The following is an 18982-nucleotide window of genomic DNA, read 5'->3' as shown; positions in this document are numbered from 1 at the left end:
TGAAATAGTCGATATTTAAAACGTGACCGGACATTATGTGGTTTATACTTAAAAATAAAAGGAGTGAGTGAAGAAGGGTTTTTCAAAGTTGGGAAAGAGTTTTCATACAAGCAGCCAGAGAGGGGCATCACAATCCACAACACCTAACAGAGAAGCAAGAATAGAAGACAGCACGAGCTGCCACGTTTCACTAATGAATTTCCAAAGTGACGTCATTTTTTCTCACTGATTACGCACACTTTCCTCTATAAAAACTCCTCTACTTCCAAACAAACCCCACACTCTTCTAACCTCTCAAAGTCTTAAACCTTTTTATTCTTCTCCCTAAAATAAACAAAGAAGTACAACAAAATTTTCAGGACAGAAAAATATGGAGAGTGACACAGTCACAAACACTTCCCCTATTTCCCCTCAAGTTGTGATGAGTCCATGTGCTGCTTGCAAGATTTTGAGGAGAAGATGTGCTGAGAAATGTGTGTTGGCACCTTATTTTCCTCCCACCGAACCTGCCAAGTTCACCATTGCTCATCGAGTCTTTGGTGCTAGCAACATTATCAAGTTCTTACAGGTACATATGCCTACAAATTCTATCTACACTTACATTACATGCTCTCTTGTCTCTCATAATCAATTCTAAGGCGAAATTATAAAGTGTAGCTTCTGAAGTTACTGCTTTTGGATGGTCTGGTTACTACCGATCCAAACACGCTATAAGATATTGTGCACATCTTGAGTCTTGACATAGTATAAATCTAGCACATTTTCACCACATCTGTGATATAACCTATTTTAAGGACATTATGATTCTGTAAAATATCATCAAACACTCTGCATCATGTTCTGTATTGTCTAACCTATAAGAACATCAATTCCAATTTGTTTGAGTTGAAATGATGAATAGACATAAACTTGTAAGTGGTAGCAAATGATAAGAACTCACTATTCAATGTAGGAAGAAGAAACAGTAGGTGAATAGTTTCTGGATGTCAAAATTAACTCGGAAGAAAAATAAGTTGATCAAAAAACATGTTATTAGTAGATAACTGATTCAACTGTTACTGGACAAAAACCTTCTACCTATGGTTCCATGTTCATTGGGACAAATAGATGATAAGACCAGTCTCCAATGAATTATGGAACGCCTAATTTTAACAAATCCCCTGAAACTTTAACTGTGACGATAAAGTGTACGGAGAAATTGTAATTGCATATATATACTTATTTTATTCCCTTTGTTGAATAACACTCTACACACGTAAGTTTTCACCCAAAAACTTTTCCACAAATGCACATACCACAGTGACTCAATAGTTTCTTCATCCTCTCATTTTTCTTTGTTGAAGCAGCCCCAACATTCAACTACCTAATTTCAACCAATACCTTATGATGGGCCTACTATGTTCAACACAGTTGACTCTTACATATATTTTTTCAAGTGAATTTTTTCAATATTAATTTTCTCTAAGTAATTAAACAATTTAGAGCATGTCTGGATATCAGTTAGCATGAATTTAAATGGTTTTTAACTCTCAAATTAACGAAACTCTTTATATGAATTGAGGTGAAAATCTGTTCACGTTACACTCAACTGATATTGAAACAAACACAATCTATGTGAATTTGCTTATGTAATCTCTTTTGTATAGTAGGACTAATTAAGATAAGTATTCAAGTAGTTAATTGATCAAATTATTCATTTATTTCCTTGATTTTGCAGGAACTTCCAGAGTCTCAAAGAGCAGATGCAGTGACCAGCATGGTTTATGAGGCTGGTGCAAGAATAAGAGACCCTGTGTATGGATGTGCAGGTGCAATTTGCCAGCTCCAAAAGCAAGTGAATGAGCTTCAAGCACAATTAGCTAAAGCACATGCTGAGCTTGTAAACATGCAACTCCAACAAGCCAATCTTATGGCTCTAATTTGCATGGAAAAAATGGTAGAAACTCCAATGCAGGAATCACCACCACAGAAATCAGTGGATAACTTCTTCATTTCAAGTCCTTCCAGCAGCAGTGACTATCAAAATGATCTCAACTTCTTTGAGGAGAATATTACTGGCCTAAACTCATTGTGGGAGCCTCTTTTGACATGAACAGAGAGAACACCAAATAATTAACTTAAATAAGACATTTCAAAAGTGTTTTATGACATTCTTCTAAGGAGAAAGAAATCATTAGAGCTAATATACAAAAGTAGCTAGAACGTATTTAATGCATAATTCCATCTATATGAAGAAGATTTTGGAGAAATTACTGATATGTTGGATCTAGTCTTTACACAGACTAGGCAGAGTAAATTGGTCCAAAATCACCCTATAATCCCTATATGAATTAAAAAATTTAGATGGTTTTTCATGACATGAAATGTAATCATTGTAATATTCAAAAAAAAATTTAGAGGAAATGTTTGTGTGGGCTAATTACATTTCGGATCTTGAACATCTTCTTGGTCACCTACTGTAATCATTCAAAAATTGATCTATCATGAATGCCTAATTCTTTGTCAAAGGTAGCTTTTGACCTTATGGCTTTGGATTCGTTATAGTTCTACCGGAACACAAATTTTTCATTGGTAGATATATGTTAATCAAAAGACAAAATCTTGACAACATCAAGATTGAAGACTGAACCAAAGGATAGCTAAGGGGGCTTCAATATTTGTTAATTATATACTCCCTCCGTTCCTAAATAACTGACACTTTAAGGTTGTTGCACAAGTATTAAGAAATAGCAATTAATGTTTTTGTTTTATTAAAATTACAATCTAACTTTCTACTATACCCTTTATCTCTCATATTAATTCTAACTTTTTAACTTTTCTACCACCAATAAATGAAGGTTACTATTAGTAAAGTATAATTAATGTTTTCTTGAACTTTGTAAAGTGGCAGATAATTAGAAACAAAATTTAGTTAAAAATAATGTCAGTTATTTAGGAACGGAGGGAGTAACGTATATGATCAAAGTCAAATATTATGAAACTAACGTGTGGTTAGTTCAAGGTCTAGTGTTTGATTTCTTTTAACAATAATGATATATACACACCTAATTTTTTAAACACTTTATTTCCACCTCTTTTTATTTCTATCTCTCTCCTCTTATCATTTATCACATCTCATACTTTCTCTCTCTTACTTTTTCTTTTCTTTCTATCTCTTTCATCCTTTCACCTCTCTCCACCTCAAAGAGAGGTGTGAAGATAACATTATTCTTTCTTTTAAACAAGGTATCAAACTTAAATTATGTGTGCGTAAAAAAATCTTCATGAAAAAGTTTATGTGGATGTTCCCACTGCTAGAAAAGTCAAATATTATGATAGTTATTAAGGGCGATTAGTAAATTTATTTCCTATGAATATATATATATATATATATATATATATATATATATATATTGAGTCTCACATTAACTAGAGATAGAGATGTAATTAAAATAATCCTTATAAAAGTTACAATAATTCTCACCCTTAAATTAGCTTTAGGCGTAGTTAAACTTAACTCAAATTCTCAAAATATATAAATATATATAACCGTTAATTATAGCGAAAGCCAATCAAGAAACTCTCTTAAGTCTTAATTGATTAAACTCACAGCCAACAAGGGGAAAATTGATAATGAATTCGGATGGATTTGTTCCCTCTACTCTCATATGTTGGATTTCCGTTAAATTCAACGTCAACTCACATTTGTGTCTGTTAAATAATAAAATTATCCCAAAATCTTATGCTATTGGGCAAGGGTCACATGAATGATTTTATGTTATTATTTCTAAACGCTTTCTCACAAAAGAGCTCGTTTGAGCTTGAAGCGTGAAGAATGTACATATTCACCTATCATGTCTTTTTTAAGAATTGAGGTGACAAAGATTGAACTCTATATCGTTTGAAAATTGAGACACTAATACCATACCAATTAATTAATTATCCTAAAAATTTAAGCTATTTAAAACAACAATAATAATTTTATATTATTATTTCTAACAGAGTCAACATGATAAAATTTTACTTCTTCCTTAATGGTTTGAGATGTGCATTTCACACAAACGGGATATTTAACGGTCACTCCCTATTTATCATATTGGAAAATCTATACTATATTGTTAGACTAAGCTATTGACCTACAACTAAGTATGCGGTTAGTTTCACTAAATCATGTTAAATTAGCTAAAACACGCATCTTTCAAAATAATGAGAATTATGATTGCATGTGTGAGTGTCTCTCTTAAACGCGTTTTTAATTTGGGGGACAGGAGCAGGAACGGACCCACGTTGCTAGCATATGGGGCAAATGACCTCACGTCTTTTTTACTGGTACTTCATACTATATCATAAAATAGGAATAAAACATTACAATGCCCCCACATATTTAATGAATGCCCCCATACTTTGTCAATTTTACCTCTAGTGCCATTGAAAGATCAATTTTTGTTGTGTTGATCCACTACATTTTACTTGTCCACTTTACAGAAGAGGCTCGGATTGCCAATTAATAATGTGAATAAACCGTGACAATGGTCAATGGGTCCTTAGTTTTTTTGTTTGGTTACACTTTAAAAATGGGTACTGGTTTCTAGTTTGTTTTTTATTGTCTTTTTGTGATTTTCTTAGGTGCTATAGTGTTTTATAAATTGATAATATCAATAGGTGGTTAGTTAAAGTGATACGTGCTTAAAAATTACCTCATGCAAAGAAGGTTTGTAAACATATAATAAGATAAATTAATAATAGTCACATATTTATATTTATAATATTCTGAAACTAATTGAATAGTGAATATTTAAAATTTTATTGGGGCGTTTATCTTTTATTCTATCAAACTTTTTAATAGTTTTTTTTTTGACAACCTTCAAACTTTTTAATAGTTATGTTATATTTTTACTGCTTGAAATTTTTATGCGTATATTGCCCCCATGACATAAAATTTTTGGATCCGTTACTGGACAGAGGAGTGAGGTGATCTCTAAAGAAACCCACCCATACAATACAATGTCACCTGTCGGCAACTCAATATATTGATATCCTCTTTTCTCGTCCTCATGGAAAGAAAGAAAGAAAACTCATTTCTGTCACCCAACTTGTCATCTTCTGTTCTTTTGTGTGTGAAGGGAAACCTGTACATTTGCTTATTATTGACTCAAAGTGTAGCTTTACAAAAGTTATAGACACCTTTACTGTGTGACTCCTTTCATATATAGTATAATCCGTTAACTAGTCAAGTCATCAATATTGATTAGTCCTCATGAAAATTAAATACATACATGTTTCTTAAATTAAGTTATATCATGCATGATAAAACATATAATTATAGGCAATTTTTTTTTATAGGCCAGGGATTGGCAAAATTGAATGAGGAATAAGTTTAGCCTGGAAGATTTGTAAAAATCAGCTCCATTTCCTGGCATTCTTTCAGTGTACATGTAATTTGTTGATGGTACTATTTGCTCAAAATTAAATCTTTCTTTATTCCCACCTTATCTTCTTTTGGTGTAATTGACCCCTTAAAGTCAAAGATACATAAATTGAACACAGTACACGCTGGAATTAATGTTTCCCATTCCCATATATGCACATTTTAATATGAAATAACGAGTTTTAATACTTATGAAACAGCTCCAAATTTGGTCATTTGAGTTATATGATAGGAAGCAATTTCCAAACATGCTAGAAAATTAGTTAGATCTAAACAGAGAAGTTAATATATCAAATTGGTGACCAATGCTCAATTTGCTAATCTCATTCATCAATTATATGTATCTGGATAGGAGTGACCACTCTCATCATGAGCGTCTTTTTCATTCTTGTGAGCCGCGCCACCCACCGCTGGTGAGGGGCTCTGCATTTCGGGAGTACCTCCTTTGCTTGGCGAGGGACACCATAATCTGATTAGTGATACTCCTATATTTGACGATTCATTAGCTGCAACCTTCACATCCTACAACGACGTCTTTCTATTTATGTATATGCACCGCCTCTTTGACAATTCATGTATTATTGAGAGTCTTGATGACCTCACACCTATATTAAGAATTTGTGTATCATTCACGCCCTATTAACGATTTATGTATATTTTGGACCCATTTTAAATGGGCATAAACCTTGGAGAGATTTAGAGTTAGGTTGCACCATATTATCTCACAAAAGGGAAAGGAACCTATATCTTATAATGTTCATGTTGATCACTATCATAATGAAAACAGTTAGGTTAATAGTTCATAGCTCTGATTTCTGAATCTAAGCCTTAATTCAATATGTGAACACGTGGGAGCTGTAAGGGTAGCCGGAATCTAATTAACCTTGATTTGGCCTTTAAAAAAAAAATAACCTTGATTTATCGATGACCCTTCAAGATAAGTATAGTCATACAAGTGGCAACATGCATGCATCCTGTTAGTAAGCAGCTAAACTCCTAAGCCTTTAGCTCTGTCCCGGAGATATACATATCTACACCCCCTTTTTTGCATTAATGAATGCGCAGTATTTTCTCACATCCTTTTCACATGCACGGTGAGGATAAGATAAACAGTGAAACCCACCCTACCATAAATAATGTTGACTCAGTGTCACTTGTCGAATTACTATATGAACACATAAATTAAAAGCCGTCTTACTTTGTTCACGCAAATTAACTAAAACAGCAGCATGGTGGTTTATCAATTCATCACTTTAAGACAGTAGGACGTAGTAGTTACATTAGTGATGAAAGGATTGGATTAGTTGTGTGCGAGTCAATATTTTACTATAATGAAGGAGCAATATAATTAATTAGCTGATGATAGGTAAAATGCTGCAAAATCACTTGTGTAGTGGAAAAGAAAAAAACAGCGGAGAATATTAATGAAGAGATTATTATAGCTGCGGGCTGTGGCTAACACGATGCATTCAATGCTTTCCCCAGAAAGCAAGCGATGGATTTGTATTGGTTTGACTTTTATTTACTATCTATGGTCCTCATGTGGACATGTCTGTCTCCTGGGGCATCAGTTGAGGGAATTTCTCAGCAAAGCACTTTCAGGAATGGATTGTTGGCTTAGGAGTCTCCACTCACTAGTCACGTAGGTTGATTGATGAAAATATGGAAAGAAGTCTCACATTCACATTGCTCGATTAAAAACAAATTCTGCTGTAGATAAACTTGAGGGTCGTTGTAACTCAATTGTTTCAAGATATTTTAGGCTAATCTTCTTCTCTTTTTTTTTGTCAAAGGTGTTTGGAATAAATACCTAAAAGGTTACCAAGCGGCACTTACATCATGTGAGAATAAATCTCAAGGAGCGTTATGCAATGCAAATACATAAGAAAATGAGGAACAAGCATGCTCACTCAATTAAACAAGCTGAAACGTCTCAGCTAAACCATGATGCAAAACCCTAAAAGGTCATACAAAGGCCCCTATAAACCCCAAAAATTAACAGAAATAAACCAAGCGACTTCTAAGAGATTTTAATCATCTTTTACAAATGGCGCTTCCAAAAATACAACTCAACCGACTCTGCCGGGGTTGCAAACCGTGGGGCTTTCAAGGAAGCTTAGCTTCAGCCACACCAAATGGGGTCAAACTTGTAGATCTGAGAACCTGAGGAGTAAAGGAAGACCTTTGAAGATTCCACAACAACCAACAGCTAGCAAAGCTGAGAATGGAAAAGAAAGGAGACGATGAGGTGGTAGAGGAAGCAACGGTCTTTACAACGATAGCGACGGCGAGGCACAGCGGTGGAGATGAGGCGGAGACAGGGCGGAGATGGCGGAGATGATTGCAGGACCAGTGGTGGGCTAGATCTGATAGCTACGAAGGAGGAGGGGACGCGGTAGTAGGAGCTCGTGACAAGGGCGGAATGGGTTATAGTGGAGGGAGAAAATGGTCACGGTGGTGGCAGGTGCTGGTGGCCTCGCCGCCGGAGGAGGGGTACGATCAACGGTGTTGGTGGCTGTAGATGGCGTGTTGGAAGCAGAGGAAGGAAAACAGAGAGATGAAAGGAAGAACAAAACCCACTTATTTGGGTAGAAAATCCACCTAAAGTGGAAGAAAATCCACCTTAAAGTGGAAGAAGACCCACCTATTAGTCTACTAACATTTTGGACTTAAGCGCATTGAGCCCAATAAGCGGTATCATAATCAGATTGGTCAATGGGCAATGAGCACCTTAAAAACAATAACCAACAAAGAAAGAGAAAAAAATTGGGCTTTAAAGAAGAAGAAAAAAACTATCAACTAAAAAAATATTCTTGGGTCTTTGAGACTCAGATTCACACTAAAGGAGCATAAGCTCACGATGATGATGACCTTTGAAAATTTCATTTGAGTATAAGTTCAAACAGAACAATTAAATTTGAGGGGGAGTGATGAAAATATGAAAAAAAAATTCTTACGTTACTCATTCGAAAACACGTTCTAGTGTTTATAAGCAAATTCCGCTTGAATACAAACCTAGATAGAAACAGAGTGATGAAAATATGAGTTACATTCCCAATTATGATAAGTATTCTAAGTTTCTAACCATCTTCATTCGGATCTAATATACTCTTTTTATTAAAATCTCATTACACTTTATCATACCAAGGCCACATAATGGCATTTTCCATAACAACCCCGCTATTGGGCTGTTTGGGCTCAAAGCCATACGGTTTCTTGCGGATATAGCTTCCAACTTTTCTTGCAAGCATCTTTACAAATTTTACCTGTGAATTTTCATATAAGTATTCCTAACAGGGGCGGAACTACTTGAAGGCAGAGGGTGGTCTTGGCCCCCTCAAACCTCTAGAAATTTCTTTGAGAAAATTAAGTACACACTAATAAATTTTTTTGTTACAATAAATCGTTATATAAAAACAACGACAATAATATCTCCCAGCGGTAATTTTGGCTGCATATTTGAAGGAGAGTCTGGGATCGAACCTGCCTGAGAACCTCTTTGATCTATACCCAGATTTTTTTATTAATTGTCACATTTTTTATTTTTTGATTAATTGGTTTTGGACTTACCATTAAGTTAACATCAATGACGTATTTTTTTTCTTTGCATAGAAAAATGTGAGTTATAATAATTTTATGGTATAATAATAACATAAAAATGCAAGAAAATGTTGCTATCTTATTTCTATGGTTAGCATCACCCGACTTTTTCTCCACCGCTGACGCATATGATATTCTTACGTTTTTCTTACACTAGAAATATTAATTCATTTAATCTAATCTTTACTTTTTTTGTTATATATATTGCTATTAAAAACATTTTAATTTATGTATTAAAATTGGGTCCCCGTCTTACCCAATAACTAACAACATTTTTTATGTGTTAAAATTTAGGGTTAATCGTCTACTTGGTCCCTGTCTTTGTCTTGCCGTCTGAAATTAGTCCCTCCCCGGAAAATTTACAAATCTGGGTCCTCTCGTTTGCAATAAGTTTGGAGCAGGTCCTCGCCGGAGCCCGGAGCTCAGGCGAGTGATGAATAGGCATGCTGACTGGATAAATGAGGCTGACGTGTCAAGGAAAAAAAAACAATTTCCAATTAATGAAAATAACCCTAAATTAATTAACAAAATCAATTCCACAAATTAATTCCAATTAACCCAAATTCCCAATCAAATTAGGGTTCACATTCTGCAACCCAAATTAGATAGATCGTGTTCAATTTGACAGTTTCTTCTTCTTCAATGTCCTCTCCTTTCCTCATTCATAGATCGTGTTCTTCTTCTTCTTCTTTTTCTCCATCCTCTCTTCTTCTTCACCACCACCAACCCCAACAGCCACCACCATTGCAACAACGATCTGGATCTGGATCTGAATCTGAGTGCAACGGAGGACGAAGGAATAAAATGAGAGGGAGAGGCTGGGTGCGATGGCTTGGTGCGACGGAGGGCGAATCGCTCGCGGCGGAGAGTTTGACGGCGCCTTCCATGACCATCGGCGCGCCTTCCACCATGAGATCAGAGGTGTGGCGGATCACTGACTCAAGGGTGGGAAGATGAGCAAGGATTCGACCCAAGGGGCTCACGACGATGATGGAGGTTAGAGGCGCCGGATCCCTTGTTGGTGATGAGGAGATCGATAGTGCGAGGGATTAGCTGCTTTGGTCCAGATTTCAGCTTCACCCCCTTCGATCTAGTTATCGGGTTCACCTTCTTTGATCCAGATTTTCGCTTCTCCTTCAATCCAGAGAACACAGCAACCGTTTCTTCACCTTCTTCCTTTGCTCCTTTCCCTTTTTTATTTATGATTTGCTTTGGGTCAGAGGTTGCTGCTGATGGGTTTGGGTTGGGGAGAGTGGGAGGAGATAGGGGAATGAGGGGATTGGGGTTGATGTTGTTGGGGTTGGTATTCTGGGTTTATGTTGCAACTGGTTCATTTTGGACTTCACCTTCTTTGCTCTGCAAATTGTTGGGGAAAATAAGAGGAAAATAAAGACGATTTATGGTGCAGTGAGGAAGAGGAACAGAACCACCACCATCTCTGGGTTTCTCGGCCACCCCCACCACTTCTGGGTTCTCTGGGTTTCTTTTTCTTGTTATGTACATGTTTGGGGCGGTTATGGTGGGGGTGAGTTTTCTTTTCTGGATTTTGATTATTTCTGGACTCTTGGTTATGATGATGAAGACCCTGGGAAATTAGATTTGGTGTTTTTGGGATTTTATTTTGTTTATTGTTAGGGTTATAATTTTTTGAAGAAAATGAAGATGAGATCAATGTAAAAAAAAGTAGATGAAAAACATGATGTTGAAGAAGTTTCATGTTGATGAAGATGAATTTAGATTTTTATAATTGAATTTAGATTAAAATAATTGTTTTTATTTTTTTAAATAAATTAAAATTTCTGACCTGTTTTTGTTTTTTTTAAAAAATCCACATAATCAACATTAGCCCAGTCAGCTAACCAAATCACCAGTCGCCGGAGCTCCGGGCTCCGGGCTCCGGGGAGGACCTGCTCCAGACTTATTGCAAATGAGAGGACCCAGATTTGCAAATTTTCCGGAGAGGGACTAATTTCAGACGGCGAGACAAAGACAGGGACCAAGTAGACGATTAACCCTAAAATTTACTTTGGTCCCCTAAAATTTCTCTCCTGGTACTGCCACTGATTCCTAATACCACCAAACAAATTTTACACAATGAGCGTAATTTTTAGTGATTGTTTAAATCCCTGAGATTGAGTGTTTCAATTCGGAAACACACTTTTAGAGAGGCTTTTAGTCTTTTCCACACTTAGATCGAATATGATTGCCTCAGGAGATAACCAGGGTCGTGGAGTGCTTAAAGAAAAAAAAAGCTACTACTTAAGGCCCCCAAAAAAATAAAATTTGTTACTAAGCATTAATAATTTTTAAACAACAAATTATAAAAAAACAGAATTATTTATTTCATAAATATTAGCCAACTAAAAAAGGAAGTTAGACCAATATATCATCTTTTTTTCAAATTAACTAACAATATCACGCATACAAAAAAAAAACAATATCACGTTAAAAACATCAAAGGTCAACAATGTTACAAGGTAGATTGAATGAGTTAGCTATTTTATCTATTGAAAGTGAAATGTTAGACTTGATTGATTATAAAACTCTTATAAATAATTTTACAGCTAAAAAAGCTAGGAGATTAATATAAAAATTAATATTTTATGTTAAGTTTCTTAAAAAATCTCTAAAAAAAAACCCTTTAACATTTTCGCTTAAGACTCCAAAATGTCTGTACACGACCCTGGAGATAATATCTATGGTTAAAAAAAATACCACACAATTTTGATAAAAAAACAAAAAACTGATAAAATATTCACATGAAAACTTTGTGGGAAACTTCACAAGAAAATTTTAAAGGAAACTTCGCAGGAAAGGTTTTGTATAGCACATATGACTTAGTGATCACTAGGATTATGTCACGTTGCTGTGCGATGCACGGACGAGCGATTCTGTGTGTTATGATTTTTAATTCAATGATTTATAAAATTAACAAATTTACTTATACATCATTAACTTTATCGAAACATTGGTGATGTTAAACTAATTATTAACTTTAGTGTATATAGTGTATAAAATATATGGACATTTGAAGTTTTTACATACGTGTGATGCACAGATGCAAGGATAAAACAATTTACAATTATACATATATTTAGTTGAATAATTTATTAAGGTGAATAAATTAACTAATATACCAATAATTTTTAATATTTTAACATATATTAAGAAAACTACACCCACCCCTAAGAAAAGACTCAAAAGAGAACATCTCCAATCCAAGTTTCTTATTTTGGTTTCTTAAACAATATTTTGCATTATTTTTATGGGCTCATACTGCCACATAGGTTTAGCCAATATATATGTCACATTACCTCACATCAGTACTGAGTATCAATGGAGCAAACACTCCTTCAGCAACCCAGCTGACTTTTGTCAAGCTCGAGAACACGTGGGCACTTATGCACCCACATCCAAAACTGCATATTGAAGATGGCAAGGTAGTGACAATTCCTTGGTTGCTCCAAAACCTCATTGTTCTTCACCCAACAATTATGATTTATAAACTTCAGTACAATTTCTCTTCCACTACCTTTTACGACACATTCCTTTGAGATGCCTCTAAAAAAAGTGAAAACAAATATAGATAAATAAGATGGAATATGAATTGAGGGTCTGCTTTATTGTTAAGAGAGCAAATAATTCTTGTTGGCATAGAAAGATTAACAAAACATTGAGTTGTTCTTCCGGAAATTGAAAACCATTGTTGCCTCATTCTTTTCTCTTTGTGGTTGATTTGACTCAAGTATTAGGGTTTAATGTTCACAGAAAAAGCTTCAGTTCAGCAAAGTGTTTGTTAAGATAATGCCAGGTGGAGAAAAAAATAGAGAAAAAAATATATGAGGAAGAAATTATGCATCTTAGTTCAAAAAATTTGAGCACGATACTAAAATACATGGCTAACCATTCTATAAGAAAATTCAAAATTTGAGGTTATAAACAACACTTAATAAAATGTTTATAAACTAATATTTTCCTTTTCTGCCTACTTACATTAGCAAACAGTCAACATTACCCATGTAACATCCCGATCTGACGACTGGCCTCACGGTAACAACACGAGTCTTTTCAGTGCGCTTTGTCATCACTCGCGCACTTCCCGGGAAAACTTCCCAGGAGGTCACCCATCACGATATTGCTCCAAGGCAAGCACACTTATTCATGGAGTTCTTATCACTTGGGCTCCCGAAAAGAAGTTGCAACTTGTTGTTATGAGTAGTACCAATCAAATCTCTTATGCCCTCCTCAACTGTATAGTCCATCCCTATACAGTCTCGGAATACCTCTTGTTCGGGTGTGAGATCGGCTCATTCCTGTGACCCTTCGCCTAGAAGCCTGCCAGGAGCCGCTCCTTGTCCGTGCCTCACTGCACCGGCGATCACTCCCCGCCCTCGTTAGCCCCGGGTGTCACAGGCCCACCAGCTTCCGCTTGGTTCGTCCTCGAACCACACCGTACTGGGAAATGTTGGCTCTGATACCACAATGTAGCATCCCGATCTGACGACTGGCCTCACGGTAACAACATGAGTCTTTTCAGTGCGCTTTGTCCTCACTCGTGCACTTCCCGGGAAAACTTCCCAGGAGGTCACCCATCACGATATTGCTCGAAGGCAAGCACACTTAACCATGGAGTTCTTATCAGTTGGGCTCCCGAAAAGAAGTTGCAACTTGTTGTTATGAGTAGTACCAATCAAATCTCTTATGCCCTCTTCAACTGTATAGTCCATCCCTATACAGTCTCGGAATACCTCTTGTTCGGGTGTGAGATCGGCTCATTCCTGTGACCCTTCGCCTAGAAGCCTGCCAGGAGCCGCTCCTTGTTCGTGCCTCACTGCACCGGCGATCACTCCCCGCCCTCCTCAGCCCCGGGTGTCACAACCCACTTGGTCATAAAACATTAAAACTGAAACAATAAAAATGAAGATCATAAATAAATGAAAGGAAGCAAAAATATGGTTCATTCACAATCTTCATAGTTGTGCTTACCCACTATTATATAAAACATTATAGATTAAATTGATCCCACTGCTTCGATCAATAATAGGTAAAAACCATTCGTCCATCACAGTTAGTGCAATAGCTAGCTTGGAATTGCATTCGAATCCTGTACCATTCACACTTAACCCTTATGATCCCCTACGCCAAATTAGTCCCATCACTTCGGCTAACATTAAAAAAAAATCCTAACTTTCACTTCATATTGAATTCCAAAGCTAAATAATATGGTTCTATGGATGAGTTATAATTTTTAATTCAATAATTTATAAAATAAATAGATTTATTTTAATAATGTTTGCTGCTATAAAAAGATAGGTGATATTAAATTATTCCTTAACTTCAGTGTATATTAGATAATACATGAACATTTGATTATTTAAAATGATTATATATTATTAATCTGAAATATAAAACAAACTCGTTTCAAACAAATAACAGAATTTACCTAATTTGTATTTTTTTTCCTTAGTTATAATAGGAGAAATAAATTATAGTGAAGAAAAAGTTTGTTTTTAGAATATTTAATTAAATTTTATGATATTTTTATTGAATTTTCGGATTTTTATTGAATTTTCGGATTTTATGAGTTTTTATTGTGATTTGGTAGTTTTTATAAAATATTTTTTATAATATTTTTCTTTAATTTTTACTTTTTTATTTAATCTAGGTATATCTTAGATAATTTCGGTAAATCTTTTAAAATTTTAATATTTTATGAAAAAATTTCTCATATTTAAAATTACCTTTTAAAAATCGGTTTCAAGATTTGTTATGAAATTAAAATTTAGGTGAAGAAAAAGTTTATTTTTAGGTACATAAAGGGTTTTTTTTTAAATATTTTTAATATCAAATGATAATTAATTTGGAAGTGACACCTCATCAAATTGACATATGAATTAATCTGAGAGTGACACCTCATGAATTGAAATTTAGAAATAAATTAAGATAAAATCAAAAATAAACAATCTAAATCCTAATCAAGTTTAAAATTTAAAAAAGTATTTTTTATGAGAATTAATGTGAGAATGACACGTCACTAAATTCTGATATAAGTTTTTCTTTTCTAATATATATTGATATTGATTGATATTGATTCCTCAATAAGTTTTTTATTGAGCTACTTTATTAATTATGGCTATAATAGGTATCATTTATTTTTTGTTTGTATCCTTGTATTTATGGGGGAAAATTTTAAATTAATATTATTTCTGAGATATCTTCATTTATTTATTAATATGTTATCCTTTTATTTTATTTTCTTGATTTATTTTTGTAATTTTGACATTTAGATTTTAATAGAAAAAGAATTGCCCATCGGCTCAAACATTTTTTTTTGCTCTGGGGTATGTATGGACCAAACAAAAAAATTGAGAATAGTTCAATATGAATATGGTGGCCCATTTTAACCTTACCCTCTTCTCATTTGGTCGAAAATCCTGTGTCAGATAGCAGGATGAATTTCGAACCCTATAACCCTTTCTGGTCTTCTCTTCCTCTTTTTTAATAACGTTAATTTCGAACCCTATCTCCCTTTCTGGTCTTATCTTCCTCTTCTTCCCACTATGGCTTCAATTTTATTCAGGAGTAATTGACAAGACTTTGAGTTTGAGTAATTTTACACTAGGTCAAGCAGTCAAACACACGCACCACCGTCCACCGGCCAAGCGGCCACCACCACCAGCCTCACCTCTTTCTCTCGCGGTCTCTATCTCACTACTCTGCCTCTTTATCTCTATCAGAGGGTTACTGGGTGGGTAAGGTAAGGTTGCTAAATTGATTTTTGATTTTGATTTTCCTTGCTCTCTCTTATGTTTATGCAAAACGGGATAATTTTTCAGAAACATAAGAAAGCAATTTTGAATTTTTGATGCTCTCACTATTATGTCTAAAGGCTGCAATCTGATTTCCAACATCGGGTACGGGTAGATTTAAGGAGATGAAATTTGAGTCTTTGCTGAGGTGGTGTACCATTGCTCAAGCAGACTTTGTTGGGGATTTGAAGCTTGTGACTCTTGAAACTTTTGTTCCAATGCTCACTTGTTGTGACCCCAAGTTTCTCGTCTGGTTTTGTTTTTTTCTCTTTTTTGCTGCTGTATGTTTTTCTTTGTCCTTTGGGTCTACTTTGTATTATGATGGCGCTACTTTTGCTTTTAATCATATATATACTCTTGGTTTATCTAGGTAGTTTCTTTTATCCTCTAATTGCTACCCTACCCTGATCTATTTCTTTTCATTCATTTCCCCTATTCTTTTCTTTCTTTTCTTTTGTTTTGATTACTCTTTGTATACATGGTTGAAGCAAACTGTTTATGTGAATGTGATTGTGCTATGTAAGTGCTGTTTGGACAGCACAATCTTGACCTTGATTATTGGCCATGAGATATATTAAAAATTCTGATTATGGTCTAGGTCATCAGGTGAGCAATGTGAATGATGATTGTTGATAGTGTGGCTCTCAAATTCTTGTTGACAATGGCTGGTTATTTGGGTGATGATTGAAGAATTATACTGGTTTTGGTTTGGATTGTGGGGAAAGTGTGCTGGTTGATGATTTAATTTGAACTTGTACTTCATATTAGCACCTCTGTGCATTTCTCATTTTTTCCCCTTGTTCTGTTTTGGTTTTCGTTCTCCCTGTATCTGGTTTTCTTCTTTTCTTTAATTGCTTGATTGTATCTGATTTCTTTTGTAAATGGGTGGCACCCCTTTGCCTTTTAATGTTACCTTGGCTTATAAAAAAAGATCTTATGTGTTTTTTTAGTTGTTTTTTCTTACATTCGTTGATGGCTGATGTATGCATGTAAGATAAACATGTAAACAGCTCATTGCAAAATGTAATTAAGATCATAGTCCATTGTTTTTTGGCAAAGAAAAAGTATTCCGGGCCACCAAAATTCTGCTTTTAGATTTCAATTGAAAGTGATTTCAATTTGTTTTTAGATTTCAATTTGCTTTTAGTGTTTGGATTAGAAAGAAACAATACAAGATTTGTACCGATGTGGTCTTTTGAAAAATTTGAACCCCCTGAGCCTGGGGTCCTGAATCCGCCACTGATTCTTTGTCCTTTAATTGTGTAAATAGGGTTTCTTTGTTGTAATTTTGTTAATTAAACTCATCTATTATATTTATTTATCTTATTCTCAAAGCATGTTATCATTTGGTGATTCTATTTTGTACATTGTAGACAGAAAAAATGTATTTAATCATTATATCTTAATTTTAGGTAATGTGGTCCTTCAGAATGTAATGAATGCTACAAAGGTCCTTTGGAATCCTGAAATTCCTGAAGTTGCTTCTTTTCGTGCTGGGTACTGTTCACAGCGAGGCTTTTTTTTCTTTTTTCGTTGGTGAGATTATGGATTCTGGATTTAACTACTGTTTCTCTTATGATTTTGATTAGGTTGTCCTTGCATGTTATTGATCCATGTGTGCCCCTCGGTGACATTGATGATGGTTTTCGTCATATTCCTATGGATGATGAGTTTCTGAAATTATTTCCAAGGAAAACACTGCATGGGTTACACTCTACTGAGGAGGTAATTCAATGGTGAATGCAGATATATATTTTCAAATTTTTAATAATTTGTAATTTCTGATTTTATTTTATACTGTCATTGTAGGAGGGTAAAAAACCTATCAGCTATTGGAATAAGCTCCTTTATAAGAAAATTTTCTAGAACTACTTTTAAGCTAGTCAAATTAGTTTCAAGCTAGTGAAAAAAAGTTATAAGTTAACTAAAATAACATACCAAACATAGCCATAAAAAGTAAATTATACAATTTTTACATATGATCAACATAAAAATGATAAAGAAGATTAATATGAAAGTAATTAATTATAGCAAAATGAATTTATAAAAAATAACAAACTTATGTACTAAATTCAAATATGCTTACAAAAAACTAAATTCAAATATAAGAACATCTAAAGAAAAAAGAAGAAGCAATTAATACTTAAATTTTCCAAGCTTGCTTCCTTCGAAATACTCGCACAAATTTAATGTCTCACGGTTGATCAAATTTCCTGTCCCAATACCTACAATAAGTAAAAATTAATTTAAAGATTATTTATACAAAATTAACTTTACTTAATATTTAAAATAATAAATGCTGAAAAAAGGGAGAAAACCGGTCAAAACTAAAAAAAAACCGGCTCCAGCCGGTCAAAACCGGTCTGGAACCGGTCAACAACAGTTGGATGACCTGCTCAGCAGGTCACCCACTATATAAAGTTCATTCCACTCTTTCTCACCCCAAAAACCCTAGCCGCTCACCTCTCATCTCTCATTCTCTCTGAAACGTCTTCGTCCTCCTCTCTTCTCCTATCTTTTTCTCACTTCTTCTTCCTCCCTTTCTCCTTCTCATCTTCCCGTTCTCCCCATCATCCTCTCTTCCCCTTCCTCTTCTTCTTCTTCTTCTTCTTCTTACCGATCCAAAACCCTAACTTTCGCCCCATGCCGATCGAAAACCCTCATTTTTCTCCAAAACCGAGTCAAGAAGCACCTGGATCGGAGATTTTTAAAATGATTTGATGCATGCAAGGCTCGTTGCTATCCAAGCAACGATTTTTTCACCATAATCCGAGGGAAGAAGCACCTGGATCGGACATTTAAGGCTCTGAGGTATGTAAAAATCAAATTTTTACTTGATTTTGTTTGTTTAAAATTTGCACTAACTGAATCCCTCTCCTCTCCCCTCCAGATCATCTCCCTGTCAACCAAACTGGACTTGCAAGCCACTGAAGATGGATTTTTTTTTCCATGTAAATATCAATATTCAGTGTAAAAGAACGATTTTTTACTGTAAAGTTTGATTTTTTATGTTAAGTTTGGATGTTTATTAATATTGCTATAAGATGTATGCTAAATGCTAACCTCTTTGATGCTCCCTTTCTCATGCTTGTTGATGCAAATTTGCCTCTACTTCTCCTTCTACTTTCTCATCACCTTCTATTCTGCTTTATACTCTAGTTGATGC

At 34.7% G+C, this 18982-nt stretch overlaps 1 protein-coding gene and 1 long non-coding RNA gene across 2 annotated transcripts; both read left to right on the top strand.

Annotated features, from left to right (window-relative positions):
- The first annotated feature begins 284 nt into the window (after positions 1-284).
- On the top strand, positions 285-2509 carry LOC130746116 (LOB domain-containing protein 11). The gene is made up of 2 exons (XM_057598639.1): positions 285-568; positions 1718-2509. The coding sequence occupies exons 1-2, from the start codon at positions 371-373 to the stop codon at positions 2090-2092; spliced, it is 573 nt and encodes a 190-aa protein (XP_057454622.1). The 5' UTR covers positions 285-370; the 3' UTR covers positions 2093-2509.
- A 12916-nt stretch (positions 2510-15425) lies between these two features.
- LOC130748200 (uncharacterized) lies at positions 15426-18831 on the top strand. Its single transcript, XR_009022623.1, has 5 exons — positions 15426-15764; positions 17229-17313; positions 17406-17541; positions 17626-18627; positions 18707-18831. It is a non-coding gene; the product is annotated as an uncharacterized LOC130748200 (long non-coding RNA).
- The last annotated feature ends 151 nt before the right edge of the window (positions 18832-18982 follow it).

This window comes from Lotus japonicus, chromosome 3 (genome assembly GCF_012489685.1).
Source record: "Lotus japonicus ecotype B-129 chromosome 3, LjGifu_v1.2".
Taxonomy (NCBI): Eukaryota; Viridiplantae; Streptophyta; class Magnoliopsida; order Fabales; family Fabaceae; genus Lotus; species Lotus japonicus.
The sequence above is the reverse complement of the archived record's forward strand: the minus strand, read 5'-3'. Positions and strand labels throughout refer to the sequence as shown.